This window comes from Cystoisospora suis (genome assembly GCF_002600585.1).
Source record: "Cystoisospora suis strain Wien I chromosome Unknown contig_541, whole genome shotgun sequence".
Classification (NCBI taxonomy): Eukaryota; Apicomplexa; class Conoidasida; order Eucoccidiorida; family Sarcocystidae; genus Cystoisospora; species Cystoisospora suis.
The window spans coordinates 46,232-66,843 of NW_027153342.1; the positions used below are offsets into that span (position 1 = coordinate 46,232).

The following is a 20,612-nucleotide window of genomic DNA, read 5'->3' on the forward strand; positions in this document are numbered from 1 at the left end:
TCTTGCGGCAGCCTTTACAGACACTTTCACTGGCGAATCTGCCCTCTGGTGTTTGGAGCTTGGGAAGTCCCATATTTCCATATGTTGTTGAGCACCGCAGTACTTCGGTCGCAGGGTTCGGAACGCAGCGACCAAAAAATCGACCGGGAGCTCATATGGATGCGCCCTTGGCTCCTACGACTCGCTGCACCCGAAAGTTATACGAGTTCGTCCGTACTATGCTTCGGTAACTGGGTCACAGGTCGACAAGCTAGAGCGCTGGCGGTCTCCCAGCTGCACTTGTAGTGGCAAGAAACTGGAACACACGAAAGTTTACCTCGCGAACAGGTTTTAGCCATGCATGTTGGTCGTCCGGACAGTCGCTGCAGGCACCGGGGTTCTCTTCAACTCCGAAGCACAGACGGGGACAGCTGAGCCGCAGCCCTGACCTGTCTAACCTGAGACAACTTCAGTGACGCGACACACAGTCGTTGCTGGTCTAGGGAATGTAGAGCAAGGACGAAGCCTCAGGTGGAACGCAACAACAAACTATAATCCGCATTTCTTCAGAAGTCGACCCTGTGCTGTAACAGAGCTGGCAGCCATTCTGTCTCAAGAAAAGCTGGGGAGCATATAGCCACGAGCACGGCATCCCATGCACGTCGTCTAAACAGGGCGGCTTGCAGGCTGCGCGGGGGTTGCCCGGAGACCATTTATCATCTTCCTTGCATACATGCATTGCCTGTGTCATATTTTCACAAGGCATTTATCGCTTTCAAGCAATGGGGATACATTTGGCTTTGTCTCCCTGCCTCTCGCGCAGCGAGCCGGGGCAGCCGCATATTCATGTTACGGATCGTCAGCCTTACGTATAGGATTCATGAGTCAATGCTGTCAAAAACAATGACCACTTCTTTGCACATCTGGTGTTTTGATGCCGTCTTCGGCACTGCTCTGTTGCCACATGTGCTCCGCGAACAGAGACGTCGTCAACAGTCTGTAGCAGGCCGTCTAGCCAGACGCGCGGCGTGTGGGTTTGTTAGCGCATTCCTACCTCTGTGTCTGCTTATTGTTTTTTACCCTTTTCGGGTTTGTGCAACTATCAGAGAGGACATGGCCACTCAGAAGAGTGTAGAGTGGCTCATGGGGGGGACGTTTCCGGAGTTGGTCGACGGTCGAGAGCATCCTCTGTACCTCAGGGGGCGAAGCCCGGAGGGACATACGGAGACTGCCGCAGGTGGCAATGTCGACCAAGAAGCCCAAAGTGCTAGGCCGCCAGAAGACCCCGGGGGCATTACCAGCTCCGGAAGTAATGCTTCGGGGGCTTCTGGATCAGGCCCAGTAAAGACTGAACGAGGAGGCCAAACCAAACCAGGTCAGCCGACAGGTCCTACGAAATTCGGGCTGCTGTCGGACGACGACATAAATTTTGTGAGCGAGAAAGTTCAAGAGTTTATCAGGGACGAAGGAGAGAACGCTCGGCTGCAGAATGACTGGAGGCTAATCGAGGAATCTTGGCAACGGGTGGAACTATTCCATCGTAACGCAACCGAGTATTTCGGGCAGGGTCTCGGCCTTCAGGTGGACGAAGCTGGACGCCTAATGGCCACTGTGAGTCGCGAGCCTAACACAGTTGCAACCATGGACAGCAGTTGCTTGTTCGATGCGACAGGCCAAGTCGTTTAGGAAATAAAGAGCAACACCAGGTAGAACGTGTAGACCGCCGACGCCAAGGAGAAGAAAGACCTTAGCCCACCGTACTCGGACAAGTGTTCCCGGTCCTCAGACGTAAGACGGGTGGCTAGGCTCCAACGGAACTGTTTACGTAGGCTGTAGCTGCTAATACTCCACAGAAGCTTCACTCAGCCTCAGCCCGACTGCAAGCAACCATGAAGAGGGCTCTGCGCCCTTAGGCCTGTCGCACATTGCACAGTTCTGTCGTGCATGCACATGGATGATATGCATTCGTTCTGTCTGCCGTGGTGCAGATCACTTTGCCGTACTGGAAGGTTGATCTGCCAGCGGCATTAAGAGCGATTGCGGCTGAGGCTGCCCGCCGTGAGTTCGGCGTACTCCCGCCTGTCCCGCTGCGGTTTGGGTCCGGTGAAAAAGCAATACAGCTAGGCTATTCTGTTCTTCCTCGGCGAGCCGCGTTCACAGTGGACTGGGGTGACACAGCTGTGACAATCGCTGCAGGCCGGCCAAGGGTTATTCGCATACCCGTGTCGGGCGGACAGGGAAAAAAGGTACGTGTAGGTCACTGTTCAATTTACGTGGATCAAAGCAACCCGGCGCTGCTCCACAGGAGGAGAGCTTGTCTCGGCTTCCGCTTCACCCCCGTTGCTGTGGGCGAGTATGCACCGAGTCGAGAATGCCACGACACTTGGAGCGGGCTTGGGCAAGAGGAGAGTGGTGCCACAGCCTTCTGCAAAAGGCGGCTTCCTATGAGACATACACCGACTTGGGAGACATCCGGAGAAGTCCCGGCCCTGATCACTGAAAAGCTCCCGCCAAAGGCAAGCCCGTGGGCCTTGTTATTCTGTCAGCAAGTCGTTTGCTTGGCGTGGGCGTACTCGGTGGACCTTGTACTTGGTCCAAGCTGCGCCCATGCTAGGGATCAGGACGCCGAGCTGCAGGGACTCCAACGGCGGTTTGCTTGTCGATTGTGCCCTCTTCTGCAGAGTAGCTCAAGCATCGAGAACTATTCAGTTGAAGTCAAATCTGGTTCAGCACAGCTTGAGTCTTTCTACGACCGGGAAGATAAGGTTTACAGGCAAAAGGTGGAAGTGGCGGACATTGGAGTAGATGTTCTACACGACTTTGAAGGCACAACAAGCGCCCCGTCTGACGTCAGCGTGACATACAAAGATTTTAGAGTCGGAGTGGCTGCGGATAGTAAAGATGCGGAGTACGGCGTGTCCGTTGGAGATAAGGCGAACAGTCTGGAGGTATCGCGAGACTTCGACGACCGCACCAACCATTTGAAAGGTAGGCACAGATGGCTGTGCTAGTTCAATGCTCATCGTAGCTCAGCAGCCAGTCAGTACGGTAGAGTTGGGAAACGAACGACGGCGATTTCTGCTTCAGGGAATGTAGCAGAGTGGCGTCACTTTTTTTTCCAGGCCATTTTGGAGATGTCAATTTCATGTGGGAAAACGACTCCAAGGACGACAGAAACTCGGGCGTTTCAGCCAGACTGGAGGTTGGAAACCCCGTGAAGGGTCTCCTTGTTTCGGGGGGGGTCGAACGTGATGACGATAAACAGTTGGGAGGCAGCGCGGGATTCAAGGCGAAAGACGCTGAACTCCAGCTGGAGGGAAAGGGCGACCGACTGGACGGAGAGCTGAAGCTTGGGAAGATCAAATACAAGATCGAGCTGAGAGGTGGCCTGCCAGACTTTATTCTTATAAGCTGAACAAAGGGGTATGTGTACGGCCTGACTGACAAGCGACGCTGCAGAGTGGGCAATTCTGGCGCGCTCGTGTGTCTGCTTGATATGGAACGGATGCCCACATCCTCGGGTGTACTCTCGGACAGGTTCAAAGAGCTGAACGAGCTTCGTCTCCACAGAAGTCTCGGATATGCTCGCGGGTGGTAAACGAAAGGTTTCGATGTCTCGCAGGATGTGGCCCCCCCTCCCCGTCAGGCCTAGCTCTTTTCATAAGGGGCAGCCGCGCCGGCGTTGTGGAGGCGTTATGGGTGCCTTCTTCACACCGTCAGGCGTTGCAGATTTCGTGGTAGCGACTGTAGAAAAATCGTCGCTGGGTCCAATTTTTCTCAGCGCCTTTTTCTCAATATGCATTTGTCTGAGGTTCTCGCTTTGAATGTATTCTGACTGGTCTTGCTTACAGTGTAAGACTCTTGATTTCAGCGGTCACCATACGCCTGTGTTTTCAGCCGTCGGTATAAGTGAATACTCAAATATGGGCTATCGGCCACATGTTGCTCATGGAATTTTGAAGTGTAGAGGCCCGTTTTACCGGGCTGATGGTGTAGGGGTATCACGTTCGCTTCGCATGCGAAAGGTCTCGGGTTCAATTCCCGATCAGTCCAGAGTCGCGGTGCTGAGCATCTCCCGGTGGGGAAGTGCTTTCTTTTTGCTTGATTTCGAGTAGATTTACCTGCCGCCCAAAGTATGTTCAAAACACTGTTCCCATTTTTAGCGAGTAGCCTCCGGCAAGAGTTTAGTCGGGCCCCACCGATCTACCGGTCGTCAGCTTTGCAGTCCCCGAATACTGGCGAGGTCAGAAAGCGCCCGTCTCCAGTGATTTCGGCCTGAGAAGCTCGGGGTGTTTCTACGCCGTCCCAAGAGACCTTGTAGGTTTATTCGAGCCCGCGGCACGCGCACTGTTCCCAAGAGAAGGGTGTGGCTTCGAACCCACGACGCCTGTGCCCCTAGAAAGTAGATGGCTAGCAGCGATAAATTTCTAGGCCCGCCTCTTCAGTTTCTAGATTACCAACCTTCTCGCCGGTACACTTCGGGAAGGGCGGACATCGACTGTGACGACTACATGCCACGGAAGGCTGCCTGCGGTTTGGAGTTGCTGAGCTAGCGATGGGAATCGTCTGCGCCCTGCAACACCGGGTACCGGCACATCGGAGTTCGTCGAGCTTCCGGCTGCTTGCGACGCGCCGCCAACCTGTAGCGGGCCGATGGCAGGGTGTCAGCAGCTGCCCCCCGGTTTCTGTTGAAAGTTCAGTAGATTTTTTTCCGTACTGGCTGCAGTGTTGACTTCCTGTCGCGACTTTCTGATCACGTGCCAACTGTCGCTTCCGAAGGGCGCTCACTGTGTCAGCTCGGACTCAACGTCGCTTCACACTTCACAGCCCTGTTTCCTTTCTCAAGATGTCGTTTCCGGTGTTTTCTTCCCCGTACAATGCTGAGAAGAGACGGTTCAATGAGGAGTGGGCCGTCCGTCAAGGGCAGAAAGAGGGAGTGGAAGGAGGCGCCGTCCCAATGCCTCCAAATTACCGGGATATGGGTAAGTGGTGGTAACGTGAGGGTGCGTTGCAACATCGACAGACACCGCGCTTTCGAGTTTCAGACTTTCTTTGCTCTGTCGCTGCAAGCTAGATGACAAGCTGTTTCGTTTTTGAGTGTGCTTTCGCCGCGGGCCGTCATCCCGGCCAGCGTAAGTGTGGACTCGACGGTATCGCGTGACCTCGGCGCGGCTAAGAGGCAGCACGTGGTGTGGCGTAAGCGCAATGACTCCTTCCGGCATCTGCGCAGTCCGCTTCGGTCGATCGCTTTGAGCTGGGTCAACTGGTTCTGTGAGAGCCCTGTGGCATGAATCTACGGCGCGTGGCGCGTGGAATGCTTGAAGCGCGTCAGTCTCGCGGAGCACCACGTAACCTGGCCGAGTCGAGAGACGAAATGCATCTTAGCATTCCGTTTTCCAGGCAACGCGAAAGAGTCAGCTGTGTACTGTGTGTCGTCTTCTACTCTGCAGACCTCATTCTCTTCCCTGAGGGAAGCTTGAAGAACTGCAATGGAACCGTTATTCCCCAGTCCCAGCTCAAGGGCAAATCTGTAGCACTGTACTTCGCCGACGGCGCCGATCCAAAGTGCACGTCGTTTCTTCCGTTCCTGTTGAATGTGAGTCCGGATTACTATTGACTTCTACAGCTCACATGCACCGTTGTATTGTTCTCCGTTGTATACATATATGTCAGCCTTGACTAGCCACAGGGTAGGTGGTAGGTTCTGTTGTGTGTTGACTGCGAAAAGTGGCATTACTGTCTTTCTTGTGGGGCGATCCGAGACAGGGGTATGTCTCTAGTTGGGTCACCTGGAGGTGATGGAGGGGCAGTGAGTCCGTAGAGAGTATGGGTATGGGTCGCGTACCGGTGAATAGACAAACACGCAGCCGGTTCAGCCAGGTCGGACGGGATTCCCGGAAATCGTATGCTATTGCTTAGCACGGTCGGTGTGCGGATGCCTTTCTTCACAGTATTATCGGACAATCAACGAAGGGGGCGCGAATCAGAAGGTGGAGGTGATCTTCGTCAGCCTGGATCGTGACCGTGCGGCATTCGAGCACCACCGGTCGCATATGCCGTGGCTGAGCATCGATCTAGAGAACCCGCTCACGGACGTCCTCAAGCGTCACTTCCGCGTCATGAAGGAGTATGAGGTGCCAACTTACGGATATGGCAGCCGTACAGGCGTGCCGTGCGTGATTGTCATCGGCAGCGACGGACGCGAAGCACAGTTTCTTCCAGTCAGCAGTGGACGCGAGGAGGGTGAGCGAGCTCTGTTGCGGTGGGACTGGCGGAACACCAAGTTTGCCTCCGACCGCTTCATTGTTCGCGGAGGAGGGGAGCAAAATCAGCAGCACTCTCACTACCAGCCGCACCACCACTAGGTATGGTTTGCGGGTTGAGGCGTGATGAGTGCCTCAGGGGGGAGACTTGTTAACGGCGGGCGAAGGGGAGAACGTTGCGCTGTTTCATACAGCGTAAAGTAAGTATTGGGACGTCGAATGGACAAGGCCTGCCGCATGATGATGTCGGGCAGTGCGACTTCTGAAAGCTGGAGTAGAGGCACTGTGTTTTTTAAAGGAAGGAACTGATGGTCCACTCGACCAGGGTTGACTAGAAGGGAAGTGCACACCCAGATTTTTTTGCTGCTTGGATGTTTGTGCTATGGTCGGAGCGCCTCTTTTTCCCTGCAGCGTGCGAGGTGTCTCTTGTGTTTTCCTGGTTTAACTAACGACTTCTCAACTCGTAAAGTTATTTTGGTTTGTCTCTCTGTACGGTGTCAAGAGGCATCTACTGCAGCAGCGACGGACTTCTCGTTGCCTCGCCAGGAGGTTAGGTGAGACACATAGCCAAGGCAGGTATCCGAGACTACAACCTGCATGCTCCCTCGCTGAACCACTTGACTTGAAGCCTTTGCACTTAACCGCATCCTACTGGAAAAAAGACGTCACTGTATCCTCCTACTGAGAAAAAGACGTCACTGTATCGTCTGCCCTTGGCTTCACAGCTGTGTTTTCCCTAATGCGACCCTACTGTGGCCGGCCCCACCCTCTCGAGGCTACCAACAGAGGCCGCTGCGACGCAATACAGGTCGCGTCCTGATGCACAGACGCTCTTCTCAAACTAGGAGTTTTAAGCTTACTATGAGAATGCACTCCATGCAGAGGCAACAGACCGACAGATCGCCCGACGCAACGCTGCAGCTGGCTTTGAGAAGTATGATCACTCAAGTTGCATGCTCCCAGCTGACAGTGGGACAGGCCGGACAACACAGCGGACAAATCAACGGCTTGCAGCTGTCAACGTGGAATACGGACATTACGCGCCTTGCCGCTGCGAGAGGGAGGCTAGAAGCCTGCTAAAATCCCGGCGGAGCAGCAGCCGAATGCCGCCAGGGACCGACTGATGGACAGTTTCCGTTGTCTTCGGCAGGAGAATGTCTTCAAATCTTTTCTTTCTTACTGTCTCACAAACATGCAGCCGGCTCACAACCCGCGGGACTGCGCGCTCTTCTGAAGGGCCGTTACCTGCGTTTTGCCTTCCCCTTTCGCCCTCCCCGTTGGGCAACGAAAGGCACCAGTTTCCCCTTCGTGCCTTCGTCATGCCTAGAACGTCTTCCTCGCGGTATTCCGCAAGCCGGCACCGACGCACTTGAGATCCACCTCTGGGCTGTCGTTGTCATCGCCCCTCACCTCATGTTCGAAGTGGAACGTTACCCCGAGGAAGTCTCGTAGGTGTCGGATGAACTGTATCGTATACGGCGTCAGTTGGGACAGCCGCAGCTGCACCGCAAATCAGAGAAAGGATCGTCCGCGAATGCGAGAGTCACTAACTCAACAGGATACAATCTATGGTCCCTCGTGGGCCAAACCTCTTGTATTTTACTAATTACGGGAATGGATAGTATGTCAAGGCACAAGAAATCTTTATGGCTCTCCTGCCGCATGAAGGCGTTACACGGCTCACGAACAACTCACTATGGACGCAAATCCTGTGACAAAAGCACCCGGGTATATTGGCCATACGTTCAGCACTGCATGGGAATACGTGGAAACGGCTTCTTAGAATTTGATGCCGTGAGGCGACTGGAAAAGTTATTTCTGGGCATTTCCCTATCATCTATACCTACGCGTATGAGCACAGTGCCCGCGTCAGCTAATGCCAGCGCAAGTACCAGCCAGTAGGTGGTCACAAGAGGTCACTTTGCGTCAACATTGTCTCGGCTAGGATGGACGGACTACCACGCGCCCGAGGGGAACGATAACGCAACTTTCTGCACAGCCACCAGCCCCACCGAGGCTGACCGTGATGCACAGATCACGTGTACACGTCTTCGTCCTTTGGGGAGTCCAGTGAAACGGGAGAACCCTTGTCGATTCTGAAGGGTTTCAGGGCCTGAACCCTAAGATTTGAAGGTGCAAGCTCTCTTCTCCTCCAACCATTCTTGTTAGTAACGGACGGTCACCGGCAGCGCAGACCGTTTTACACAGCAGAGCGACTACGAGGGAACTAACAGAAAAATATAACAGACTTTCGGTACCTTGCTGGGCTGATACTCATCCGCTGCAGCAGCGAAGAGCAGCGCCATGTACTGATGACTGGTATCGACGACCCCGCCTTGCTGGATCTCAAGTAGAAGCCGCCTTGCTGCAAGCTCTCCTATCATCTCGAACTCGTCTCCCGCACTCGCTTTTCTCTCCTCGGGGGCCATCTTGGCCTCTTCTTCTAGCAGCAGCCGTAACTTAGAATTCCCCGTCGCTCGAGAGGCATCTGCGGCTTTTTGTTTGTGAGAGAGACTATCGTCACTGTCTCCTGTTTTGACTACGCTCGCGCTGGCTCCCTTGAAATTTCCTTTGATAGTCTCTGCTACAAGGGTCACCCCTACCCCTCTTCGAGGTTTGTCGGTCTGCTGCTCTCCTGTCCCTGTATCTTGAGTTTGCCCTTGCTTCCTCCTCGTTGGTGTGTCCATATATACCCACACATCGGGTAAAAAGTCATTGAAGATCTGACGAATTTTCGTGATGCATCTTCTTGCTAAAATCGGACTGACGTTTTCGGCAAAAGCTATGCCCCTAATACGCTTTACTCGACCGACGTCCAGTAGTGTAAACGGTTGAGGTGCCTTGTTCAACACCCCGCTGCAGTGTACATGCACCTCACCGCCTCCCTTCGGTGGAAATCCTCTTCGGAGGATCTTCACTTGAAAAGAAACACTCGAGGCAACACTAGCTCCGCTTCCTACTCCTTGTTCCCCGTCAGCCCCGCCCTGTCCTTCCTGCTGACGGCTACCACCGGCGGCAAGGGCAAGGATTTTATGCAGTGTCGGCACCGTTACAGATCGAGTCACATCAACTGAGCAATCTAACTCAGTCCCATCCGTAACACCTGTCAGAGTGATAGAGAGGGGGTTCTTGCAGAAAGGCGCAAGCAGAAGAAGCGTTTCCAGATAATACGATATTCCCCTGCCCGGGTGGCATGCATGCTTCAAAGATATAGGGTTTTCTGGATCAGCTCCAGCAAGCTGGCCGGGTGTGTAGGTAAGCACGGTCCCGGTAGCATCTATATGCACCCGAGAGCCGAACGTTATTGCGCAGAGAAGGCGAAGCAAGGATGCCTCATACGGTTTCAGACCAGGTGAGTCCGAAGAGTCTTCTCGGATTTTTGAGATTTGTATCGGACGGGCCGTAAGAGTCGCGAGAAGCACACGCTGGCGGAAAAATCCGCTGCCTGAATAGTGAAGAAGATGCATATTCGAGACGAGGCAAGAGAAGTGCGGGGACACCAGAGAAATAGAGTAGGGCGCAGCTTCGGCCTAAATAAAGCGCATTAACGACTCATGGTGTCGAAGTCGAGCGCGGGACGGCAGACGCTAAGATTGGATACTCAAAGAAGATGAACCGTCCTGGGGAGCCAGCGACAATGCTGATGGAAGTCCATGGAACCACAGTATGAAGACACCCGCAACAAGAAGGCCAACGAGCGGGCACAAAGGCTGCAGCAGGACAGCGCTGTCAGCGGCCGCATCAAAAGCATTATCTCTAAGGAAGACTGAAAAGAGAGCCAGGCGCTGGGATGGGAAGACAGACTAAACCATCTCAGCAGGCCTTCGCTGTCGGGCAAAAGGCACACGTGCTAGTACTCGTGGTTGCTGAAGAAGTATGAGTACGCATTTCTCCTCCACGTCCGGAAAGGGCGCGCTCCAAATCGACGGACGTCAAAGAAACAAAGTAGGGGCATCAAGGAGTACAGAAAAACTGACCGGGAAGATCTCACGCACAGCAGGGCCCTACACAGCCTTGTTGAGTCAGGGCCTTCTCGGCTATCTGTACAGAATAAAGAAGATAAGTTCAAAATAAAGCTGAAACGCTTCCTTTCCTTCACGAGAGCAGATCGGAGGCACCGCGATAAGAAAGCCTTGTTTGGGCCTCATCTTCGGTCGGTTTGCTCTTTCCTATTTTCTCTCGAGAAGCTGCTTCTGCTTTGTAATTGTGGGGGCCGATTGTCGCTTCTCCCGCACGCATGCATGCGGCGTTTGTACAGCACAGTCGAGACAACAAAAGTTGCATGAGAAAGCATCGAGCCTATTTCACGACTAGCTCCCGTATTTTCTGTAGCCCCGCTTCGACCAGTCCAGCCAATCGAAGTTGTCCAACTCACTTCTCACCGGCAATCTCGAGAGACGGAACCTCTCTTTTTGTCTTTCTTTTCTCCGTGTCACCCGCTTTTCTCGCGTTGTTAAGGGCAATTCGGACTCACACATCGTATCTCCGGGCTTTGCTTGGTTGTCTGCGCGATGGGGCTGTCCCGCTTCGAACCTGCTCCTTCATTATCGCAGCGTGAAGGAAATTCTTTGAGTCTTCTGTAAAGTCCTCCGACCTCGAGCATCTGAGGCCGGTGGCAGCTGTCCTGAGAACGGGCGAGAACGATCGGCGAGGAAGCTCCGTTTTTCTCGCATAGAATAGTACATAGACAGGCTGCAGCGGGCGCTTGACCACCTGAGAATTAGATATCCAGTGCCGGCACCGGACCTCGGGTAAAACCGGGATGCCGCTGTATGTACATTAGTACGCTTCGGTGTTGTCTGGGCACCCGATCATGTGCGCTCTCCGGCAGGAGAGGCGGAACTGGTCTTCTTCATTGCGTACTATGCCAGTGAGACGTTCACGTGATTTCAGGTGTTTTCTTTAGTCTCATGTGACGGTTTGCTCAAAAATGGTGAAAGCATATTTGCGTTATGTCCATGAGGAGTCGTTCGGGCTTCTGACTTCTCCGCATTCCAATCTCTCTTTCTTCTCCCCCCCCGGTTCCTCCCACTCTCGTACTTCTAAAAGCTACGTGTTGACATGCAGTGGGCCTGCGGTCATCCTTTGGAGCCCGGCACAGCAAGTGGAGCTGGCTAAGTTCTCACCGATTTCTGCTTCTTCTGTTGCATCTTCGACCCCCCACCATGCTGTCAGGCTTGCGCTCTCTGTGTTCCACACGCATCTCGCTGTAGGATATTCCGACGGAAGCATCCGAGTATGGCAGATGCCGAAGGCAGAAGAGACGGTAACGCTGGCAGCCTCATCTGCGTTGTTAGGGCGGCATACGGAGAGAACACCAGGAGCAAAAGGGCTTGCAAATCTGCAGAATCCAACACCTCACTCTACTCTTTACGGCCACCGAAGTGCGATCACAGCACTTCGGTGGGTCGGGCTTGGACAGGGCTGGACGCCTGAGGAAGGACAAAGAAAAGGACAGACCGAACTGGAAACAGCCCGGAACGTGTGTACAGCTGACAGTACATTCCTGGTATCTGGGTCCGCAGAGGGGGACATCATTGTGTGGGACAGACTGGCAGGTGCGGGACTTCACAGGATTCACGCGCATTCTGCGCCAGTTACAGATCTGGTCGTCATCAACAAGAGGCAGAGAGGGGCTCTGCTGCCGGCAGGCAGGAGGTCAGAAGGCGGCGGGGGAAAAAGAAAGGAGGTTGATAGAGATTCGCGGAAGAATGAGAAGACACGCAACAGAGGCGAACCAGAAAGCAGCGGACGCGGTGCAAAGCTTTCTGGTGCACATGAGGGCGGTCACAGTGAAGACGACAACATAGGTGAACGGCATGGTAATGACTTCCGTGGACATGCACTCAACCGAGGAGGGGGATCCGCAGAGACTGGGGGGCAGTCAGGGATGCTTGCCATTTCTTGTGGGAAAGATGGCTCGGTGAAAATCTGGGATGTTGACCTTGAACTTTGCCTGCAAACTGTAGTTGATGGCATTGCGGGAACTCCAGGGGGTCGTGAAGTTTGGAGTCTTGCGATCAGTCCTAACCAGGTGATGTTGATTAGCATTTGCCTCCGAATGAATGCTCATCTCGTCATAGCTGACGATGCGTGCAGCGGGTGGCCATACTCTTAGAACGACCGAGCTAGCTCAACTGCCAAGGACTAAGTAGCGATACCGTCTTGGCGTTGTTTGACGAGAATGAGGAAACACACTGTCGACCGCTTTGTCCCGTGAGCGCTTTATCTTGTAGACATTCGTTAGAAAAGACTAAGCATCGAGGGCTGATTTGAAGGAAGCAAAGGTATGTAGTGGGGGTGATTCGCCTGTGTAGTCGTGACTCTGTCCGATGTGTGCGCCATCGTTTTTTCCAGACACGCCTCGTCGTCGGGTGTGCCGATCATCTCCTTCGCGTCTATGCGTTGAACCAGTTCGGAGGTTCATCCTTCATCGGCACGTCGTCCCTGACCGCCGACGAGACAGGAGAAGGTCAGAGAGAAGTTCCGGTTGATCCACACACTGGTCTTGCACGCGTGGCTGTGTTCCTAGGAAATATTCCAAGAGAAAGCAGCGGGAAACGACGCACTACGAGCATGCAGTTTCTGAGTATCGGCTCAGGTTCTCCGAGAGAAGAACAGAGCCTTCTTCTGTCGGAAGAAGATGAAGATGAGGGCATTCTCGTGGTGGGTAGCGGCCAGAGCAGAAGTGTGGAGATTTTCAAGTTCTGTGGGGAGGCGGAGAGACGGAAGAGAATGAAGAGGAGGAAAAAGAGGCTGCAAGAAAAGCAGAAGAAGAGACAAACGGGTACTGCCACAGAGGAGGAAGAGCAGCATGAGAGAGACGAGGATGAGGGAGAAGGTTTCAAGGTCACGGACGAGTTTGTTTTTCTGTCGCGACTCTATTCGGAGGGCATCATCAAAGCCTTTCACCTGCGCGCTGTCAGCGCATCTCACCGCAGAGGAGGAGAGGAGCTTCGGAAAAGAAAACGTGCTGCTCAGTGTCAGCAGCAGATTGAGGTCGCCCTCGGCCTAGCGGATAACGCTTTTGAAATTTGGGACATAGACATTGGATCTCTTTCGGACCGGTTCTCTCAAACAGTGCGTGAGAATAAATTCCTTCATGCCACTTAATCTTTGGTCCAAAGTCACTGAGACACCTTGTGTGACCAGAGCCGACAGAAACGTGGTAGCGAGCGTGTGTAGCTGCGTGGCGTTGTCGTAGTGATCGTATAGCTGGTGAACTTCTCTCCGGGTGCATTTGTATGGTAAAACGTTTCCTTCTGTCAGTCGGCCCTTCGTGTGTTTCTTAACAAGGGGGAGATTGTCGTGCTGTCTGTAATGGTGTTTTAGGCCTCCGGGTCGTAAATGCGATCTCTCCACCGTTAGGGAGAAAAATACAAATTACCTTTTGCGCCACGAAAGACTTCGCTGTTTTGCGACAAGTCCTGGCGCACACAGAAGCGTATTCGCTTTTCCTTCCCTCTGTACGGAGTGCGCGTGCAGCTGAATTTGGAAGCTGAAATGCCTGCCTCACGGTAGTCTCTTGGTGTATACGTGTCATTCGGTGTCCATGTATGCAAAGCCGGGCCCTCTGCCTGTTTGAAGACTTCGCTTGGCATGGTCCCGCGAGCCTCCTTCTTCAATAGGTTTTGTCGTCTTCTCGACCACAATTTGTGTTGTACGTCTTGCCGGGATTCATGTAGGCAATCAAGCAGGAGGGAGTCGTAGCCAAGACGGCTGAAGCTAATGGAGGACTTACAAGGGTCTGGCGAGTTGATGGTGGAGGCCATCGGGGGACAATTCGGCAACTGAGTGTCAGCCACGACAGCGCCTACCTCCTCTCCGTAGCAGACGAGGTCTGTGAGGCATTTTAGTGGACAAGGGAAAGGGGGATACATGAGATTTGTCAAGCACAGACGCTGGGATAGACATGCGTTGATCAAAGCACGTGTAGTATCATCTCCAGTATCCTCGACGGCAGTGTACGCAACGGTGAAGCAATGGTGAGCCAGAGAGGGCGCCGTGAGTGACGGGGAGCCCGCCCTACTCTCCTGGGGCCCAGCTGATAGTTAAATTCATTCGGCTTTGCCTCAGGTGTGTCCCACGTATCTCGCAGAGATTTGAACGGCTCTGCGCCAGCAGGCTTCACACTGTCAAGGTCTTGAAGTGGGTGCCGCTCTTACTGATGTATTTGGTCCTGTGCTAGTGCAGTTGGAGCACTTCCACGAGGTTTTAGCACGGTGTTACACACCTGTGTACGCGAATCTGTTTATGACTTGCTGGATGCTTGCTGCAAGTGCTAAGCGCGAAAGCCAGAGGCGAGGGCCCTCTTCCGGAGTGCAGCGGTGCCTGTGTCCGAGAAATAGAACCGGTACACTTTGAAGAGTTGGTGTGATGCGATGTGGACGCAGTGGATTCAAACACGGCAACGCTGGAAGCAGTAACGAATGCTCAACTGGGGGTTCCCGTCTGGAGGAGCGCAAGTCGAAACTTGTGTTGCTCTATAAGACGGCCACCATGCCTTCTAGTGTTGGGCAATCGCCAGCGGGCGTAACTCGTAATCAGTGTTCTGCATGTGCTGTTGTCTTCCAAGGGATTGAAAGTCTGGACAGCCCATAGCCGGCGATGTGTTAGGACAGTCTGCATGGATGATTCACCTCCGCTCTGTGCATTTTTTGTCGCCGGTAAGTCTCCTGCAAATTCGATACTTCTTCCGGGTATCTCTCTCCCGGAGGTCGGGGTCGCGCTTGTTTCAAGTTTTGCCTAGTACGCAAGCTGCTATCGGAGGGATCGAGCATGCCTCTTCTGCAAGCTGGATCGGTGTAGAACTCTCTCCACAGTACACGGTCTGTGGAACGAACGAGAAAAGCAAGGCGGAGCGTGTACCGTGTTGACGCAGGCACTGACTGAAGTAGGACTGAAGCTTCTCTGTGCGACCGGGCTTCGCGCATTCGTCCTTGTCGTTGCAAATGTATTGGCACTCCGAGTCGGGGAACACAAGTGTACTTCTGAACGGAACGCCCTTCGGTGCATTGTATTCAGACACTTGTGGGTGTGCGTGTGCTTCCGTATGATATTGGTCCTGGATGGCGCAGTTGCCCCACTGTTTGGATGGGCACCGCAGCCAGCCCAGCAAGAACTGAGCGTCCGCAACAGGGGTTTTACACGGACAATCATAAACCCCCGGGTCGCGTCTACCTCGTGCCTCCGAGCGCTGTGACCGAGCTGCTGTCCGCTGGACGTCTCTTTCTTGCTTCGTCACATTGGTGCTACCTGGTGATGTTTTTGTTTTCTCTGGTGTCCGGTTGTCTACATAGTGGCCGCAAAAGATACCGGTGACGACCAAGTACTCTCCGGTGGACACGTCTGTAGTACATTCCTGGCACATGCCAGCCAGACCAGCACAGGTGTGGGAGCTGAGAGGGAGTTGGGAACGTTAATGGTGTACTAAGGGGCGTGGCAAGCTTCTGCCTTGACTTTTTCTCAGGAAACGATCACCTGGTAGTAGGAACGAAGGCGGGCGATCTGCTTCTGTACGATCTCGCCGCGTGTGCCGTTAAACAGAAGCTCCCTCAGGCTCACGGGAGTGCTGTCAACGCTCTGGCAGAGCATCCCAAACACACTGGGTACGATTTTCGCCGCCGTGTGAGGCCGTGTCCTCGCACTCGACTTTGCTCGTGTTCCGCTGGCCGTTACTTACTTGGTGGTACTTGGGTTGATGGCCTTTCTACACCTGTCTGCGTGTACGTTGTCCAAGTGTTTGGACACAGGTTTAGCAACCGAAACCACGCATGCATGTATGTTTGTGAGGAGTGAGCCGTGGATTCTGAAGCCGTGTGCCTACCCGTCCCCATCCGAGCGTTGACGTCTGCGCCTAGGACATTCTCTGATTCGTGCACCTCTAGTTCGGTATGCGACGCCTACACGGTCCAAAGCTTGGTGTAGGCCAGCAGCATTCCATACGCTATGCAGGACATCGTTACTTTGACGTGCTAAAAAACAGATACAGGTGTTTCAGTTCAAGTGTGGCTGTTTTCGGTTTCTGCCTCCTGCTTATCCGCTCAGTTTCGCCTCCGTATCGGCGGACAAAAGCGTCAAGCTATTTGTCTTTTATCTTAGCGGCGGCGTTTCGAAGGAGTCAGACTCTGTTCTGTCCTCCGGTCAGCGGAAGGATAAAAAGGAGAAGTCGGCATCTCCTTTCATCTCCTCCTCTTCAGAGCGCACAGTGCAGTTCCGTCAAGTCGGCGGTGTTCCGCTGCCTGACCAGGGCCTGGATGTGAAATACTCGCCTGATGGACGTTTGTTGGTATGCGCGCTGTTGGATATGACTATTGTCGTCTTGTACGCTGATTCCTGCAAGCTCTTCCTTTCGCTTTACGGCCACCAGCTGCCAATTCTCTCCATCGCTGTCTCCTCCGACAGCACGCTTCTCGCAAGTGGAAGTGCTGATAAGACCGTCAAGCTCTGGGGCTTGGATTTCGGCAACATTCAACAAAGTCTTCTCGCACATGAAGAAAGTGTTACTCAGGTTCGTCGCGGAACTCCAAGGGCACCTCTTGCGGGCAACGGCTCTGAGTTTATCCGTACATAATCACGGTGGAAGCGACGATAGAAAAGCGAATCTGATTAGCATCAAGGCCTACAAGTATGTATTTGAGTATAACGACATATGTGTATACTCGTACTAGGCTTTGCAAGATCGTCAGAAAAGGCTGAGGTGACTTTTTCTTTGATGTATTCTCGAATTTCATCTGAACTCTCTTTTCCAGCAACGTGCCAGCTGTTGCCTCGTCTGTGCGTCCACCACTCTCTAAGAACTGTTCGCGTAGGTCTGAACTCTCGTCATTCTCGGTGGCCCGCTACGCAGGCGTGCAGACACTGAGAAAGAAAGATCCGCCTCGTATTGGCGATCGGGACTTCAAATTTCCGCGTGCGGATGAATGCGCATAACGTGCGGAAGCAGGACCCTGTATTTGCTGCTGTCTCAGGTACTCTTCCTCTTCAACACGCACTACGTTTTGAGCGCATCGACCGACGCATCAGTCAAGCTGTGGGATGCAGATCGCCGTTCGTGTCTTGTGTGCGTTCTTCCGGCGCTCTCCAACTCACCTGTGCGAGCGCTTGCTTGCACTCCGGACGGCGACCTACTCTTTTCAGCAGACACCTCTCGCTTGTTTCTGTGTTGGAGAAGAACGGAAGAGCAAATGTTTGCAGAAGAAGAACAAGAAAAGAGATGGGAGGAAGCAGCGGAGCGAGAAGCGTTGAGAGAGGATGTTGTGCAGGCGAACCAATTAGCCGTCAGCAGTGATATTGTCATGAGCCGCGCCTCTAAAAGAACTCTTGAGAGTATTAGGACGACAGAGCGTCTCATGGAGGTACGAAGCGACCAGTGCGCGTGTAGCCAGGCCTAGTACGGCTATTTGTATCACCGTTTGTTGTGTCGTTCAGATCGGTGCCCAGTCCAGTATCTTTGGCTTTTGTCATCTGCGTGTACATACACACGTCTTAACCTGGGCGCTCTGTGATCGACCCCGTGTACCGTTTCCGCACTCAGTTTGTGTCGTGGCTCTTCGTTCAGGTGCTCGACGAGGCTCGGGAACAGCAAGGGCTGGACGAGGCATACGCCGCTTCTCTAGCAGCGTGGGAGAACGCTGAGCGGGAACTGCTGAGGAAACAGAATCCCACGCCTCCTAACGAACGAGCCAAGCCGAAGAAGAGCAAAAGTCCAGCATCCTCCGCGCTCGACCTGCTGCGTGCAGCTACCGCTCGTGGGGGAGGGGAAGGTGGGGTCACGATGCAAAGCGAGGCGGAGTTGCCGCCAAAACCCAAGAGACCTCCGGGAAAAGTCGAGTTGATGGGGAGGACCGCCATGGAACATGTTATGCGGGCCCTAGCCGCACTCAGGCCGGGAGACACGTTCGAGGTTTTGATTGCCTTGCCTTTTGAATATGCTTACCGGGTGAGCGTGTTGTTTTCAGGACAGAATACGTGACTTGCCTGCGGCGTCCGTTTTTTGCGTACGTGTGGGTAACATAGAAATGTCTCCTGCCTTCTCACCGCTGTGCTCCCCACTTGAGGAGGTGAGACTCCGGCGGAGCGGGTTCACACAGCGACTTCTTTTCTTGACCGACTGGTGGCGTTCCACCATATCGTTATGGGTACGTCAGGGGGCTGTCAGGTGCACCCCGTGGTGGCAACGTATATCCATTCTTCCGCTTCTGTTCGTCCCTACGGTGCTAAGGACGCGCAAGTGGATCTGCCATTGCGCGGGGCTGGCCTTGCTTTCTCCGACGTCGCTGTCAGCAGCCGTGGTCGATTCTGCTGCGAGTGTAGTGAAGTTTTGTGGGGCACATAGAGGATGGTCGGAGGTCACTGTCGCAGCGTTTTTATTTCCTGTTGCACTCAGCTTCTAGAATTCCTTGTCGCGTATTTGTCTGTCTTCTACGCCGTCTCTCTCCGGGAGAACACGGAGGTTAACGCGCAACGACAGCGACCAAACCAGGAGGTCTCGTTTCGTCCTGTGGGAGATGAGCAGAGAAAGAAGGCCGAGCTGAGGGTTTGCCAGAGCCTGAGATATGATACAAAACTAGCGAGTACAGATGCCACCGAAAATTGTGGAGAAACTACAGGACAGAATGGGCTGCAGGAAGCTTTTCAGTTCCCAGGCGTCTGGTCCCTCTGTCCGGTCGAAAGTGCTGCAAGGGTGGCCCTACATCTCGTACAGTTGAACTTCAGGTAAGGGAACCGGGATGCATATGCGGAAGATCTTTGTCGTTCCTGCGTTGTTTCATTCTTCTCTTTAGTATCTCGGTGCTTCCGGTCTTGTCGGTCTGTTGTGAAGTCACAAGTTCTGCGATACTCCACTCCCGGATCTCTGTTAGATGGAGGGAAATGCATACGGAGTGCCAGCTCACCGGGCTGCCAGTACGGCGACGAGGTACGTATCGGTGCCTGCTGGCATGAGAAGAGTAGTTCGTAAGCAATATGGCACTCCTCTATTCGTACTGGGTCATCAATTCCAGTCAAAAAGACAAGAGATAGCATGAGATCTTCTGAATTTTCTTCTCTCTAACCGCACCCCGGGTGTCCGGGTACCCAACGCCTGACGAGCCGCGAACAAGTGAACAAGGTGGTGTTCCATACATATAAACAAGGACATATAAGATTCTCCAGTACACGTGGTGCGTTGGTTGGTATCTTCTGAGCCCTTCTGGACGTCCCACTGAACTCTCACAATCTGTTTCAAAGGTCGGTAGCGGCGAACTGCGGGGAGTAGCTGAACCTCGCGAAGCAAGGCCCTCGTTTTGTTCGTACGTCTCTGTATCAGGTTGTTCCTCGTGTCTCCCGCGCACCGACAGATTCTCGTGTGCTTGCAACGGTGCCTTCGTCCACTCCTCACACGAGAAAGAGTAAGTCTCGCCGGTTTACCACCAAGTAGTGTGCTCCGGAAGCTTGTGAGTTACTTTTTGACAGATGAACCGTGATGACTGCTTCGGTGACGCCCAACCGCTGTGACGGATGGCGGTGTGTCTACACATGCGGTCTCCGCAGCACATCAGTGCAGGCCTTTGTATGTCAGCACACACAGAGTACAAACAAAAAGGGTGAGATCAGCAGATCAGCTCTGGGCGCGCTTTTATTTCCGATTCTAGAAGTGGGGCGCACTGCAGAACAGCGTCTCGGCGGGGCCACGTTGTTTGTGCTTCCCCTCCGTACGTTTTACAGCCCCACTGAACCATCCTGTCAAGCTCGGGGCCGTTCGCCAGAGGACGGAGGCCTCACGGGTGTGTGGAAGGAAACAGAGGCATACAGTTTTGCTGCTCCCCCACGACTACACGCATGGTGCTGGTGCACCAGACTTGCCAGACGAAGTGCCCATGTCGTTCGACGCCGGACCCTCCTTGGTGATGCTGACGTTGCCTTGGTTGAAAGTGCTCTTCCCTTTGCTGTCTCGTTGGTTTAGGATCGAATGCGATTCAACACCGCAGCTCTCTCCTTCATGCAACGCCAGATAGAGCAAGAAAGAGTGGTGCCTTGAGACAACACTCCGCGTACTCCCCTTCCTCATGCAGGAGAGGAAGCTGGAAGACGAAAAGGCGTTCTTTCTTGAGAGCCCTTGCCGATCGGGGCACTCGACCTGCTCCTGCCAGTCAGCGGACACTCGCCGCTGTAACGCAATTTGGGTGTGCAGGGGGCCCTCAATCAAAAAGAAGGAAAGCATCCTGATGAAAACTCAGGCGCGTACCAATATGTTATCGAGTGCGTTCTATCGTCCATGTGGCTCCGGGCACCCGCGTTGTGTGCCGGGTAGGATGCGGACGTCTGTACGCGTCTGTATTTGCTCATGAGTTTGTTAGCGCACGGTAGATGTCCGCCTTTCGCCTCAAA

General features: G+C 53.8%; 5 protein-coding genes across 5 annotated transcripts in view; 3 read left to right on the forward strand and 2 right to left on the reverse strand.

Moving 5' to 3' along the window:
• The window catches only part of CSUI_001359 (brix domain-containing protein), a 3,306-nt gene extending 2,942 nt beyond the window's left edge, over window positions 1–364 (reverse strand). Inside the window, exon 1 of the mRNA XM_068061565.1 lies at window positions 317–364. The gene's annotated coding sequence lies outside the window, so the exon portion shown is untranslated. The remainder of the gene's footprint in view (window positions 1–316) is intronic.
• Window positions 365–1,092: 728 nt separating this feature from the next.
• Window positions 1,093–3,898, forward strand: CSUI_001360 (uncharacterized protein; the record flags this gene model as incomplete). The annotated part of the gene is made up of 4 exons (XM_068061566.1): window positions 1,093–1,590; window positions 1,968–2,231; window positions 2,661–2,967; window positions 3,102–3,898. The coding sequence occupies 4 exons, from the start codon at window positions 1,093–1,095 to the stop codon at window positions 3,392–3,394; spliced, it is 1,362 nt and encodes a 453-aa protein (XP_067926462.1). The 3' UTR covers window positions 3,395–3,898.
• Window positions 3,899–4,423: 525 nt separating this feature from the next.
• Window positions 4,424–6,655, forward strand: CSUI_001361 (pdi family protein). Its single transcript, XM_068061567.1, has 3 exons — window positions 4,424–4,961; window positions 5,430–5,575; window positions 5,931–6,655. Exons 1-3 carry the CDS (start codon window positions 4,826–4,828, stop codon window positions 6,342–6,344), a joined length of 696 nt encoding a protein of 231 aa, XP_067926463.1. The 5' UTR covers window positions 4,424–4,825; the 3' UTR covers window positions 6,345–6,655.
• Window positions 6,656–7,177: 522 nt separating this feature from the next.
• Window positions 7,178–10,430, reverse strand: CSUI_001362 (rna 3 -terminal phosphate cyclase-like protein). The gene is made up of 2 exons (XM_068061568.1): window positions 8,501–10,430; window positions 7,178–7,742 (listed from the first exon to the last, which is right to left on the reverse strand). The coding sequence occupies exons 1-2, from the start codon at window positions 9,707–9,709 to the stop codon at window positions 7,566–7,568; spliced, it is 1,386 nt and encodes a 461-aa protein (XP_067926464.1). The 5' UTR covers window positions 9,710–10,430; the 3' UTR covers window positions 7,178–7,565.
• A 114-nt stretch (window positions 10,431–10,544) lies between these two features.
• CSUI_001363 (wd g-beta repeat-containing protein) lies at window positions 10,545–20,610 on the forward strand. The gene is made up of 11 exons (XM_068061569.1): window positions 10,545–12,276; window positions 12,600–13,322; window positions 13,928–14,084; window positions 14,818–14,908; window positions 15,712–15,850; window positions 16,290–16,752; window positions 17,213–17,599; window positions 17,803–18,183; window positions 18,631–18,959; window positions 19,552–19,633; window positions 20,188–20,610. Exons 1-4 carry the CDS (start codon window positions 11,173–11,175, stop codon window positions 14,841–14,843), a joined length of 2,010 nt encoding a protein of 669 aa, XP_067926465.1. The 5' UTR covers window positions 10,545–11,172; the 3' UTR covers window positions 14,844–14,908; window positions 15,712–15,850; window positions 16,290–16,752; window positions 17,213–17,599; window positions 17,803–18,183; window positions 18,631–18,959; window positions 19,552–19,633; window positions 20,188–20,610.
• Window positions 20,611–20,612: the final 2 nt, after the last annotated feature.

What these genes read in the sequence shown, in the direction of transcription:
- CSUI_001361 (XM_068061567.1), top strand. Translation starts at nt 4,826, where the DNA reads ATGTCGTTTCCGGTGTTTTCTTCCCCGTACAATGCTGAGAAGAGACGG. An exon ending in TCCAAATTACCGGGATATGG is followed by an intron (nt 4,962 to 5,429) that starts GTAAGTGGTGGT and finishes TCTACTCTGCAG; the next exon opens with ACCTCATTCTCTTCCCTGAG. An exon ending in TTCTTCCGTTCCTGTTGAAT is followed by an intron (nt 5,576 to 5,930) that starts GTGAGTCCGGAT and finishes CTTTCTTCACAG; the next exon opens with TATTATCGGACAATCAACGA.
- CSUI_001362 (XM_068061568.1), bottom strand. Translation starts at nt 9,709, where the DNA reads ATGCATCTTCTTCACTATTCAGGCAGCGGATTTTTCCGCCAGCGTGTG. An exon ending in ATGAGTATCAGCCCAGCAAG is followed by an intron (nt 7,743 to 8,500) that starts GTACCGAAAGTC and finishes TTTGCGGTGCAG; the next exon opens with CTGCGGCTGTCCCAACTGAC.
- CSUI_001363 (XM_068061569.1), top strand. Translation starts at nt 11,173, where the DNA reads ATGGTGAAAGCATATTTGCGTTATGTCCATGAGGAGTCGTTCGGGCTT. An exon ending in TTGCGATCAGTCCTAACCAG is followed by an intron (nt 12,277 to 12,599) that starts GTGATGTTGATT and finishes CGTTTTTTCCAG; the next exon opens with ACACGCCTCGTCGTCGGGTG. An exon ending in CTCCGTAGCAGACGAGGTCT is followed by an intron (nt 14,085 to 14,817) that starts GTGAGGCATTTT and finishes TTGTCTTCCAAG; the next exon opens with GGATTGAAAGTCTGGACAGC.